The sequence below is a fragment of the Coregonus clupeaformis genome, chromosome 29 (genome assembly GCF_020615455.1).
Source record: "Coregonus clupeaformis isolate EN_2021a chromosome 29, ASM2061545v1, whole genome shotgun sequence".
Lineage (NCBI taxonomy): Eukaryota > Metazoa > Chordata > Actinopteri > Salmoniformes > Salmonidae > Coregonus > Coregonus clupeaformis.
This window is the reverse complement of record NC_059220.1, coordinates 2,432,046-2,445,266: the sequence shown is the minus strand read 5'-3', so window position 1 is coordinate 2,445,266 and position 13,221 is coordinate 2,432,046. Positions and strand designations below refer to the sequence as shown.

General features: G+C 53.6%; 1 protein-coding gene across 1 annotated transcript in view; it reads left to right on the top strand.

The window, feature by feature from the left end:
* Positions 1-13,221, top strand: part of LOC121544221 (pecanex-like protein 1) — a 121,873-nt gene that overhangs the window by 19,083 nt on the left and 89,569 nt on the right. The window contains exons 5-6 of the mRNA XM_045209034.1: positions 10,066-10,832; positions 11,107-12,139. Coding sequence (XP_045064969.1) covers positions 10,066-10,832; positions 11,107-12,139 — 1,800 coding nt within the window. The remainder of the gene's footprint in view (positions 1-10,065; positions 10,833-11,106; positions 12,140-13,221) is intronic.

Sequence of the window (13,221 nt, the reverse complement as noted above, 5' to 3'; positions counted from 1 at the left end):
ACTGATCCTAGGTCTGTACCTAGGGGGGAGGGGAAACTGATCCTAGGTCTGCACCCAGAGGGGAGGAGAAACTGATCCTAGGTCTGTACCTAGGGGGGAGGAGAAACTGATCCTAGGTCTGTACCTAGGGGGTAGGGGGAAACTGATCCTAGGTCTGTACCTAGGGGTAGGGGAAACTGATCCTAGGTCTGTACCTAGGGGGTAGGGGGAAACTGATCCTAGGTCTGTACCTAGGGGGAGGAGAAACTGATCCTAGGTCTGTAACTAGGGGGAGGAGAAACTGATCCTAGGTCTGTACCTAGGGGGAGGGGAAACTGATCCTAGGTCTGTAACTAGGGGGAGGGGGAAGCTGATCCTAGGTCTGTACCTAGGGGGGAGGGAAGCTGATCCTAGGTCTGTACCTAGGGGGGAGGGGAAACTGATCCTAGGTCTGCACCCAGAGGGGAGGAGAAACTGATCCTAGGTCTGTACCTAGGGGGGAGGGGAAACTGATCCTAGGTCTGTAACTAGGGGGAGGAGAAACTGATCCTAGGTCTGTAACTAGGGGGAGGGGAAACTGATCCTAGGTCTGTACCTAGGGGGAGGGGGAAACTGATCCTAGGTCTGTACCTAGGGGGTAGGGGGAAACTGATCCTAGGTCTGTACCTAGGGGTAGGGGGAAACTGATCCTAGGTCTGTACCTAGGGGGAGGAGAAACTGATCCTAGGTCTGTAACTAGGGGGAGGAGAAACTGATCCTAGGTCTGTACCTAGGGGAGGGGGAAACTGATCCTAGGTCTGTAACTAGGGGGAGGGGGAAGCTGATCCTAGGTCTGTACCTAGGGGGGAGGGGAAACTGATCCTAGGTCTGTAACTAGGGGGGAGGGGAAGCTGATCCTAGGTCTGTAACTAGGGAGGAGGGGAAACTGATCCCTAGGTCTGTATCTAAGGGGGGAGGGGGAAACTGATCCTAGGTCTGTATCTAGGGGGAGGGGAAACTGATCCTAGGTCTGTATCTAGAGTGGAGGGGAAACTGATCCTAGGTCTGTACCTAGGGGGGAGGAGAAACTGATCCTAGGTCTGTACCTAGGGGGGAGGAGAAACTGATCCTAGGTCTGTACCTAGGGGGGAGGGAAACTGATCCTAGGTCTGTATCTAGAGTGGAGGGGAAACTGATCCTAGGTCTGTACCTAGGGGGGAGGAGAAACTGATCCTAGGTCTGTACCTAGGGGGGAGGAGAAGCTGATCCTAGGTCTGTAACTAGGGGGGAGGAGAAACTGATCCTAGGTCTGTAACTAGGGGGGAGGAGAAACTGATCCTAGGTCTGTAACTAGGGGGGAGGAGAAACTGATCCTAGGTCTGTACCTAGGGGGGAGGAGAAGCTGATCCTAGGTTTGTACCTAGGGGGGAGGAGAAGCTGATTCTAGGTCTGTACCTAGGGGGAGGGGGAAGCTGATCCTAGGTCTGTACCTAGGGGGAGGGGGAAGCTGATCCTAGGTCTGTACCTAGGGGGAGGAGAAACTGATCCTAGGTCTGTACCTAGGGGGAGGGGAAGCTGATCCTAGGTCTGTAACTAGGGGGAGGAGAAACTGATCCTAGGTCTGTAACTAGGGGGAGGAGAAACTGATCCTAGGTCTGTACCTAGGGGGGAGGGGAAGCTGATCCTAGGTCTGTACCTAGGGGGGAGGAGAAGCTGATCCTAGGTCTGTAACTAGGGGGGAGGAGAAACTGATCCTAGGTCTATACCTAGGGGGAGGAGAAACTGATCCTAGGTCTGTACCTAGGGGGGAGGAGAAACTGATCCTAGGTCTGTACCTAGGGGGGAGGGGAAGCTGATCCTAGGTCTGTACCTAGGGGGGAGGGGAAACTGATCCTAGGTCTGTAACTAGGGGGGAGGGGAAGCTGATCCTAGGTCTGTACCTAGGGGGAGGGGGAAGCTGATCCTAGGTCTGTACCTAGGGGGAAGGGAAACTGATCCTAGGTCTGCACCCAGAGGGGGAGGAGAAACTGATCCTAGGTCTGTACCTAGGGGGAGGGGAAACTGATCCTAGGTCTGTAACTAGGGGGAGGAGAAACTGATCCTAGGTCTGTAACTAGGGGGAGGGGAAACTGATCCTAGGTCTGTACCTAGGGGGAGGGGAAACTGATCCTAGGTCTGTACCTAGGGGGTAGGGGGAAACTGATCCTAGGTCTGTACCTAGGGGGAGGAGAAACTGATCCTAGGTCTGTAACTAGGGGGAGGAGAAACTGATCCTAGGTCTGTACCTAGGGGGAGGGGAAACTGATCCTAGGTCTGTAACTAGGGGGAGGGAAGCTGATCCTAGGTCTGTACCTAGGGGGGAGGGGAAACTGATCCTAGGTCTGTAACTAGGGGGGAGGGGAAGCTGATCCTAGGTCTGTAACTAGGGAGGAGGGGAAACTGATCCTAGGTCTGTATCTAAGGGGGAGGGGAAACTGATCCTAGGTCTGTATCTAGGGGGGAGGGGAAACTGATCCTAGGTCTGTATCTAGAGTGGAGGGGAAACTGATCCTAGGTCTGTACCTAGGGGGGAGGAGAAACTGATCCTAGGTCTGTACCTAGGGGGAGGAGAAACTGATCCTAGGTCTGTACCTAGGGGGAGGGGAAACTGATCCTAGGTCTGTATCTAGAGTGGAGGGGGAAACTGATCCTAGGTCTGTACCTAGGGGGAGGAGAAACTGATCCTAGGTCTGTACCTAGGGGGGAGGAGAAGCTGATCCTAGGTCTGTAACTAGGGGGAGGAGAAACTGATCCTAGGTCTGTAACTAGGGGGAGGAGAAACTGATCCTAGGTCTGTAACTAGGGGGTGGAGAAACTGATCCTAGGTCTGTACCTAGGGGGAGGAGAAGCTGATCCTAGGTTTGTACCTAGGGGGAGGAGAAGCTGATTCTAGGTCTGTACCTAGGGGGAGGGGGAAGCTGATCCTAGGTCTGTACCTAGGGGGAGGGGGAAGCTGATCCTAGGTCTGTACCTAGGGGGAGGAGAAACTGATCCTAGGTCTGTACCTAGGGGGAGGGGAAGCTGATCCTAGGTCTGTAACTAGGGGGAGGAGAAACTGATCCTAGGTCTGTAACTAGGGGGAGGAGAAACTGATCCTAGGTCTGTACCTAGGGGGAGGGGAAGCTGATCCTAGGTCTGTACCTAGGGGGGAGGAGAAGCTGATCCTAGGTCTGTAACTAGGGGGGAGGAGAAACTGATCCTAGGTCTGTACCTAGGGGGGAGGAGAAACTGATCCTAGGTCTGTACCTAGGGGGGAGGAGAAACTGATCCTAGGTCTGTACCTAGGGGGGAGGGGAAGCTGATCCTAGGTCTGTACCTAGGGGGGAGGAGAAGCTGATCCTAGGTCTGTACCTAGGGGGAGGAGAAACTGATCCTAGGTCTGTACCTAGGGGGAGGGGAAACTGATCCTAGGTCTGTACCTAGGGGGAGGGGGAAACTGATCCTAGGTCTGTACCTAGGGGGAGGGGAAACTGATCCTAGGTCTGTAACTAGGGGGAGGGGAAGCTGATCCTAGGTCTGTACCTAGGGGGGGGGGGAAGCTGATCCTAGGTCTGTACCTAGGGGGGAGGGGAAACTGATCCTAGGTCTGTACCTAGGGGGGAGGGGAAACTGATCCTAGGTCTGTAACTAGGGGGTAGGGGGAAACTGATCCTAGGTCTGTAACTAGGGGGGAGGGGAAACTGATCCTAGGTCTGTACCTAGGGGGAGGAGAAACTGATCCTAGGTCTGTACCTAGGGGGAGGAGAAACTGATCCTAGGTCTGTAACTAGGGGGAGGAGAAACTGATCCTAGGTCTATACCTAGGGGGAGGAGAAACTGATCCTAGGTCTGTACCTTGGGGGGGGGGAGAAACTGATTCCAGGTCTGTACCTAGGGGGAGGAGAAGCTGATCCTAGGTCTGTAACTAGGGGGAGGAGAAACTGATCCTAGGTCTGTACCTAGGGGGAGGGGAAACTGATCCTAGGTCTGTAACTAGGGGGTAGGGGGAAACTGATCCTAGGTCTGTAACTAGGGGGAGGGGGAAACTGATCCTAGGTCTGTACCTAGGGGGAGGAGAAACTGATCCTAGGTCTGTACCTAGGGGGAGGGGGAAACTGATCCTAGGTCTGTACCTTGGGGGAGGAGAAACTGATCCTAGGTCTGTACCTTGGGGGAGGAGAAACTGATCCTAGGTCTGTACCTAGGGGGAGGAGAAGCTGATCCTAGGTCTGTAACTAGGGGAAACTGATCCTAGGTCTGTACCTAGGGGGGAGGAGAAGCTGATCCTAGGTCTGTACCTTGGGGAAACTTCCCCCTCTGGTTCATTCATTTAGTTGGGTTATTATTGTGACAACAGCTACCATGAAGGCCCTCTGCCTGAAGTATGGATTCTGTTGTGACAACCTGCCTGAAGTATGGATTCTGTTGTGACAACCTGCCTGAAGGATGGATTCTGTTGTGACAACCTGCCTGAAGTATGGATTCTGTTGTGACAACCTGCCTGAAGTATGGATTCTGTTGTGACAACCTGCCTGAAGTATGGATTCTGTTGTGACAACCTGCCTGAAGTATGGATTCTGTTGTGACAACCTGCCCGAAGGTCCCAAATGGCTCCCTATGCAAGGCACTAGGCCAAAAGTAAGCCAGCCAGCCAGCCAGCCAGCCAGCCAGCCAGCCAGCCAGTCACTGTAGTGGTCTGCTGTCAGACACAGAGAGGGCTCTAGACAAAATGAACCCTCTTCAGTTCCACATGTTGTTGTGTTCCAGCCTGAATTCAAAATGGATTAAATATTTGTTTTCTCACCCATCTACACACAATACCCCATAATGACAGTGAGCAAATGTTTTTAGACAATTTTCCAAATTTATTGAAAATGAAGTACACATCTTATTTACGTAAGTATTCACACCCCTTTGCTATGACACTCCAAATTGAGCTCAGGTGCATCCAATTTCCTTTTCATCCTTGAGACGTCACTACAACTTGGGAGTCCACCTGTGGCCAATTTCAATTGTTTGGACATGATTTAGAAAGAAACACACCTGTCTATATAAAGGTCCCACCGTTGACGGGGCATGTCAGAGCAGAAACTATACCATGAAGTCCAAGGAACTGTCCCTAGATCTCCGATGAGGCATATCTGGGGAAGGGTATAAAACCATGTCTAGAGTGTTGAAAGTTTCCAAGAGCCCAGTGGGCTCCATCTTTGGGAAATTAAAAAAATATGGAACTACCCAGACTGCCTAGAGCTAGCCATCATATTTTAATTTTAGGTCTGAACTGGACCAGGGCTTTCCCCAAACCTGTTCCTTATATAGTAAACTACCAGGGCTTTCCCCAAACCTGTTCCTTATATAGTAAACTACCAGGGCTTTCCCCAAACCTGTTCCTTATATAGTAAACTACCAGGGCTTTCCCCAAACCTGTTCCTTATATAGTAAACTACCAGGGCTTTCCCCAAACCTGTTCCTTATATACAGTGAGGGAAAAAAGTATTTGATCCCCTGCTGATTTTGTACGTTTGCCCACTGACAAAGAAATGATCAGTCTATAATTTTAATGGTAGGTTTATTTGAGCAGTGAGAGACAGAATAACACAAAAAAAATCCAGAAAAACTATCAATTGATTTGCATTTTAATGAGGGAAATAAGTATTTGACCCCTCTGCAAAACATGACTTAGTACTTGGTGGCAAAACCCTTGTTGGCAATCACAGAGGTCAGACGTTTCTTGTAGTTGGCCACCAGGTTTGTACACATCTCAGGAGGGATTTTGTCCCACTCCTCTTTGCAGATCTTCCCCAAGTCATTAAGGTTTTGAGGCTGACATTTGGCAACTCGAACCTTCAGCTCCCTCCACAGATTTTCTATGGGATTAAGGTCTGGAGACTGGCTAGGCCACTCCAGGACCTTAATGTGCTTCTTCCTGAGCCACTCCTTTGTTGCCTTGGCCGTGTGTTTTGTGTCATTGTCATGCTGGAATACCCATCCACGACCCATTTTCAATGCCCTGGCTGAGGGAAGGAGGTTCTCACCCAAGATTTGACGGTACATGGCCCCGTCCATCGTCCCTTTGATGCGGTGAAGTTGTCCTGTCCCCTTAGCAGAAAAACACCCCCAAAGCATAATGTTTCCACCTCCATGTTTGACGGTGGGGATGGTGTTCTTGGGGTCATAGGCAGCATTCCTCCTCCTCCAAACACGTTGAGTTGATGCCAAAGAGCTCCATTTTGGTCTCATCTGACCACAACACTTTCACCCAGTTCTCCTCTGAATCATTCAGATGTTCATTGGCAAACTTCAGACGGGCATGTATATGTGCTTTCTTGAGCAGGGGGACCTTGTGGGCGCTGCAGGATTTCAGTCCTTCACGGCGTAGTGTGTTACCAATTGTTTTCTTGGTGACTATGGTCCCAGCTGCCTTAAGATCATTGACAAGATCCTCCCTTGTAGTTCTGGGCTGATTCCTCACCGTTCTCATGATCAATGCAACTCCACGAGGTGAGATCTTGCATGGATCCCTAGGCCGAGGGAGATTGACAGTTTATTTTGTGTTTCTTCCATTTGCGAATAATCGCACCAACTGTTGTCACCTTCTCACCAAACTGCTTGGCGATGGTCTTGTAGCTCATTCCAGCCTTGTGTAGGTCTACAATCTTGTCCCTGACATCCTTGGAGAGCTCTTTGGTCTTGGCCATGGTGGAGAGTTTGGTATCTGATTGATTGATTGCTTCTGTGGACAGGTGTCTTTTATACAGGTAACAAGCTGAGATTAGGAGCACTCCCTTTAAGAGTGTGCTCCTAATCTCAACTTGTTACCTGTATAAAAGACACCTGGGAGCCAGAAATCTTTCTGATTGAGAGGGGGTCAAATACTTATTTCCCTCCATTTAAAAATGCAAATCAATTTATAACATTTTTGACATGCGTTTTTCTGGATTTTTGTCGTTGTTATTCTGTCTCTCACTGTTCAAATAAACCTACCATTAAAATTATAGACTGATCATGTCTTTGTCAGTGGGCAAACGTACAAAATCAGCAGGGGATCAAATACTTTTTTCCCTCACTGTAGTAAACTACCAGGGCTTTCCCCAAACCTGTTCCTTATATAGTAAACTACCAGGGCTTTCCCCAAACCTGTTCCTTATATAGTAAACTACCAGGGCTTTCCCCAAACCTGTTCCTTATATAGTAAACTACCAGGGCTTTCCCCAAAACGGTTCCTTATATAGTAAACTACCAGGGCTTTCCCAAAAACTATTCCATATATAGTAAACTACCAGGGCTTTCCCCAAAACGGTTCCTTATATAGTAAACTACCAGGGCTTTCCCCAAACCTGTTCCTTATATAGTAAACTACCAAAACGTGTGCACTATAGGGAGTAGGGTGTCAGGGCTTTGTTCTCCCTCCTCCTAAGGACTAGCCTCCGCTCACACTGTCCATAACAGGCTCTGACTTGGACTGGTATTCAAACCAAAACGGAGCACTGAGACTTTTATTTCAAGGTGATTTCTGCTTGAACCAACATCCACAGCATTTAGAAATTAAAAGTCTAGTGCTTTGCGCAGGTCGTTAATCTTTGTTGGTTTGAATCCTGGCCTTACTCAGGGCAACTACTGAGTGAAAATACTCTGCGTCACTTAGAGAAGGTGCTCTTGTGAAATCATGTGGTGGTGTTATAATATTTGTTGTATTACTCAAATGTTTCCTTGCACTCATATCTGGATTCTGGATTGTGAGTTTAGCTCAGGAGAGTGCCTTTCATCAAAACATATGAGAGCTCTGTTTAAACAAGGTTAACTTGTTAACATGTGGCAGGATATCTAATGTCCACAGTCCATCCCTCACACAGACTGCTGAACTAGGATAGACTCTATTCCTTCTGTCTCCCTCTGTCTCTCCCTGTGTCTCTGTCTCTCTCTGTCTCCTCTCTCCACCCCTCTGTCTCCTCTCTCTACCCCTCTGTCTCCTCTCTCCACCCCCTCTGTCTCCTCTCTCCACCCCTCTCTCTCCTCTCTCCCACCCCTCTGTCTCCTCTCTCCCCCCCTCTGTCTCCTCTCTCCACCCCTCTGTCTCCTCTCTCCACCCCTCTGTCTCCTCTCTCCACCCCTCTGTCTCCTCTCTCCACCCCTCTGTCTCCTCTCTCCACCCCTCTGTCTCTCTCTCTCTGTCTCCCTCTGTCTCCTCTCTCCACCCCTCTGTCTCCTCTCTCCACCCCTCTGTCTCCTCTCTCCACCCCTCTGTCTCCTCTCTCCACCCCTCTGTCTCCTCTCTCCACCCCTCTGTCTCCCTCTCTCCACCCTCTGTCTCCCTCCACCTCCACCCTCCGTCTCTCTCTCTCCACCCCTCTGTCTCCTCTCTCCACCCCTCCGTCTCCTCTCTCCACCCCTCTGTCTCCTCTCTCCACCCCTCTGTCTCCTCTCTCCACCCCTCTGTCTCCTCTCTCCCACCCCTCTGTCTCTCTCTCTCCACCTCTCCGTCTCTCTCTCTCCACCCCTCCGTCTCCTCTCTCCACCCCTCTGTCTCCTCTCTCCACCCCTCTGTCTCCTCTCTCCACCCCTCTGCCTCCTCTCTCCACCCCTCTGTCTCTCTCTCCACCCCTCTGTCTCTCTCTCTCCACCCCTCTGTCTCCTCTCTCCACCCCTCCGTCTCCTCTCTCCACCCCTCCGTCTCTCTCTCCACCCCTCTGACTCCTCTCTCCACCCCTCTGTCTCCTTTCTCCACCCCTCTGTCTCCTTTCTCCACCCCTCTGTCTCCTTTCTCCACCCCTCCGTCTCCTCTCTCCACCCCTCCGCCTCTCTCTCACCCTCCGTCTCCCTCTCTCCACCCCTCCGTCTCCTCTCTCCACCCCTCCGTCTCCTCTCTCCACCCCTCCGTCTCCTCTCTCCACCCCTCCGTCTCCTCTCTCCACCCCTCCGTCTCCTCTCTCCACCCCTCTGTCTCTCTCTCTCTACCCCTCTGTCTCTCTCTCTCCACCCCTCTGTCTCTCTCTTTCACCCCTCTGTCTCCTCTCTCCACCCCTCCGTCTCCTCTCTCCACCCCTCCGTCTCTCTCTCCACCCTCCGTCTCCCTCTCTCCACCCCTCTGTCTCCTTTCTCCACCCCTCTGTCTCCTTTCTCCACCCCTCTGTCTCCTCTCTCCACCCCTCTGTCTCCTCTCTCCACCCCTCTGTCTCCTCTCTCCACCCCTCTGTCTCCTCTCTCCACCCCTCTGTCTCCTCTCTCCACCCCTCTGTCTCCTCTCTCCACCCCTCTGTCTCCTCTCTCCACCCCTCTGTCTCCTCTCTCCACCCCTCTGTCTCCTCTCTCCACCCCTCTGTCTCCTCTCTCCACCCTCTGCTCCTCTCTCCACCCCCTCTGTCTCCTCTCTCCACCCCTCTGTCTCCTCTCTCCACCCTCTCCTCTCTCCACCCCTCTGTCTCCTCTCTCCACCCTCCGTCTCCTCTCTCCACCCCTCCGTCTCCTCTCTCCACCCCTCTGTCTCCTCTCTCCACCCCTCTCTCTCCTCTCTCCACCCCTCTCTCTCTCTCTCCACCCCTCTGCCTCCTCTCTCCACCCCTCTGCCTCCTCTCTCCACCCCTCTGTCTCCTCTCTCCACCCCTCTGTCTCCTCTCTCCACCCCTCTGCCTCCTCTCTCCACCCCTCTGCCTCCTCTCTCCACCCCCTCTGCCTCCTCTCTCCACCCCCTCTGTCTCCTCTCTCCACCCCCTCTGCCTCCTCTCCCACCCCTCTGCCTCCTTCTCCACCCCTCCGCCGCTCTCTCTCCACCCCTCTGCCTCCTCTCTCCACCCCTCTGCCTCCTCTCTCCACCCCTCCGTCGCTCTCTCTCCACCCCTCTGTCTCCTCTCTCCACCCCTCCGTCGCTCTCTCTCCACCCCTCTGTCTCCTCTCTCCACCCCTCCGCCTCTCTCTCTCCACCCCTCCGTCGCTCCTCTCTCCACCCCTCGTCTCTCTCTCTCCACCCCTCTGTCTTTCTCTGTATTTTTCTGTGTACAGGAGGAGAAGTGGGGAAGCCCTCACTAATTTCACTTAATTATCACTGAGAACAGACCTTCACTAATTTCACTGATATCCTTTCCTCCCCTCCAGACATGATGTCTGACCCAAAGATCTACTGCCTTGTCTCCAACCACTCCTTCGCCTCCATGCAGCCCTCCACCTCCCTGGGCCCCCCCGAGCTGTCCCGCGACCCCGCCGACCTCCGTAGCGCCGCCTCCCACCCTTTCAGCCAATCCCTGTCCTTCTGCGACACAGAGGTGTCGGCCCACGCCCCTGGCTTGCACTCTCAGTCCTTCAGGAAGGAGCCACGGACCCGGGGCCTGCCCCGCACCTCCAGCTCTGCCGGATCAGCCTTCCCCGACCCCTCACTGCCTTCAGCTGACTTTAGCCTCTACCCCCCGCCCCGGAAAGGGGGCCTGGACCCAGTGTGTGAGCTGGAATCTGCCAGACCCCACTGGCCAGGGGCTGAGGCTGGAGGACAGGGCCAGCGGGACATGGAGGGGGCTGAGAGACTCGACCAGCATCAGGACCAGGCCTCCACTTCCACCTCTGGCTGCTCCACAGACTGCTACAGACACCAGCAGGACTTCTGCAGGCTAGGGCTGGCAGGGGAGGCTCTATACCAGACGGACCAGGGTGGTGTGGGGCGTGTGGGTGGAGGAGGAGGAGGAGGAGGAGGAGGGAAGGTCAGTGCAGACAGTCTCCGCAGCCTGAGCTCACGCAGCAGCGGCTCTACAGAGAGTTACTGCAGCGGCGGCACGGACAGAGACACCAACAGCACCGTCAGCAGCTTCCACAGCCATGTAGAGCGTTTACTCTGCCTGTCGGGGGGCGAGCAGCGCGGGGCTGGGTCTGGGGCCGGGAGGGAGTGGGGAGGTGGTGGTGGTGGTGGAGGGGAGGCTGCTGCTGCTGGGCCCGGGCCCATCTCTATGGGGGATGGCAGGACTTCTAGTCTGGGGTCCGGCCTGAGCTCCAGAGGGCTGAGCAGCCTCCTGCCTTCCAGGGAGGCCAATAAGAACCCCCATGCCAACGAGCTGACAGCCAAACAACCCTCCTCCTCCTCCTCCTCCTCCTCCTCCGCCACGTCCCCCTCTAACCCCAACCCCCCAGTCCCGGCCCAGGACCCACTAGCCCCAGCAGCCTCCCCGGCCCAGGAGCGCCCAGCCCCAGCAGACTCCCCGGCCCAGGAGCGCCCAGCCCCAGCAGACCCCCCGGCCCAGGACCGCCCAGCCCCAGCAGACCCCCAGGAGCCCCACCCCAGCAACCCCGGCCCAGGAGCGCCCAGCCCCAGCAGACTCCCCGGCCCAGGAGCGCCCAGCCCCAGCAGACTCCCCCTGCAGCAGTAGCATGATGACCAGTGCAGACGGCTCGGCCTGCACAGCCAGCAGGGAACAGGACAGGGAGAGAGGAGAGAAAGGGGAGGTCCGACAAACTACTTCCTCCTCTGGTGCAGCCGGGCGCAGCAGCGGGCGCCGGCGGACCGGTAAGAAACGGGCGAGCAGCTTTGACACCAGCCGCCACCGGGACTACATGTCATTGCGTGGCATGTCCAAGCCGCACAGTGCGGTATTCGCCGGTGGGGAGGAGGAGTGGAGTGACGGGAGCGAGCTGAGCTGTGCTTCCTCTCTCCGATCCACCCAATCACACCACTTCAGCACTGACTCCTCCTCCTCAACCACCTCCCACTCCTGCCACTCCCCCGAGAGACGCTACGGCGCCCTGAAAGCCAAGCACAGTCACTCCCACAGCCACTCCCACAATTCTGCTACCACAGCCTCCATGTCCTCATCACAAAAAGCCCAGGCCAGATCTGAGGGAGGAGGGGGGCGGGCCGGAAGAGGAGGCAAGCGCCGCACCTCTCGCCGGACCCCCAGCACGGGCAGCGCCAAAACCCACGCCCGGGTGCTGAGCCTGGACAGCGGCAAGGCGGCGTCCGCCTACCTTAACGAGCCCCACCGCCTCGGGGCTCCTGCCGCCGGGCCCCGACCCCTCACCACCTCCAAATCTGACCTGGAAGCCAAAGAGGGGGATGTCCTGGATGCTGCCTCCCTATTGGGAAGGGCCTCACAGCTGGAATCAGTGACCAGGTCCAGAAACAGTCTACCCAGCCAGACAGCCTTTTCTTCAGAGCATCAGAATGCTACCACTGCCAGCTCCTCACAAGGTGAGTATCCAGGGTTATAGTTAGGTTGGTATCCAGGGTTATAGTTAGGTGGGTATCCAGGGTTATAGTTAGGTGGGTATCCATGGTTATAGTTAGGTTGGTATCCAGGGTTATAGTTAGGTGGGTATCCATGGTTATAGTTAGGTTGGTATCCAGGGTTATAGTTAGGTTGGTATCCAGGGTTATAGTTAGGTGGGTATCCAGGGTTATAGTTAGGTTGGTATCCAGGGTTATAGTTAGGTTGGTATCCAGGGTTATAGTTAGGTGGGTATCCAGGGTTATAGTTAGGTGGGTATCCATGGTTATAGTTAGGTGGGTATCCATGGTTATAGTTAGGTTGGTATCCAGGGTTATAGTTAGGTGGGTATCCATGGTTATAGTTAGGTTGGTATCCAGGGTTATAGTTAGGTGGGTATCCATGGTTATAGTTAGGTGGGTATCCAGGGTTATAGTTAGGTGGGTATCCAGGGTTATAGTTAGGTGGGTATCCAGGGTTATAGTTAGGTGGGTATCCAGGGTTATAGTTAGGTGGGTATCCAGGGTTATAGTTAGGTGGGTATCCAGGGTTCCTTCGACCTCATGGCTTGGTTTTTGCTCTGACATGCACTGTCAACTGTGGGACCTTATATAGACAGGTGTGTGCCTTTCCAAATCATGTCCAATCAATTGAATTTACTACAGGTGGACTCCAATCAAGTTGTAGTAACATCTCAAGGATGATCAATGGAAACAGGATGCACCTGAGCTCAATTTCGAGTCTCATAGCAAAGGGTCTGAATACTTATGTAAATACGGTATTTCTGTTTTTTTATTTGTAATAAATTAGCAAACCATTTCTAAAAACCTGTTTTCACTTTGTCATTGTGTGTAGATTGATGAGAAAAAAATTATAATTGAATCCATTTTAGAATAAGGCTGTAACAAAATGTGGAAAAAGGGAAGGGGTCTGAATACTTTCCCAAGGCACTGTATGTCTCTAGTTGCTCTAACACGTATTAGAACCCACACCTCTATTGGCTGTCTGCTCTGCCCTGCTCATGTATGGTTGCCATGGCAAGTTTCCATGGAGCCACAGTTTACAG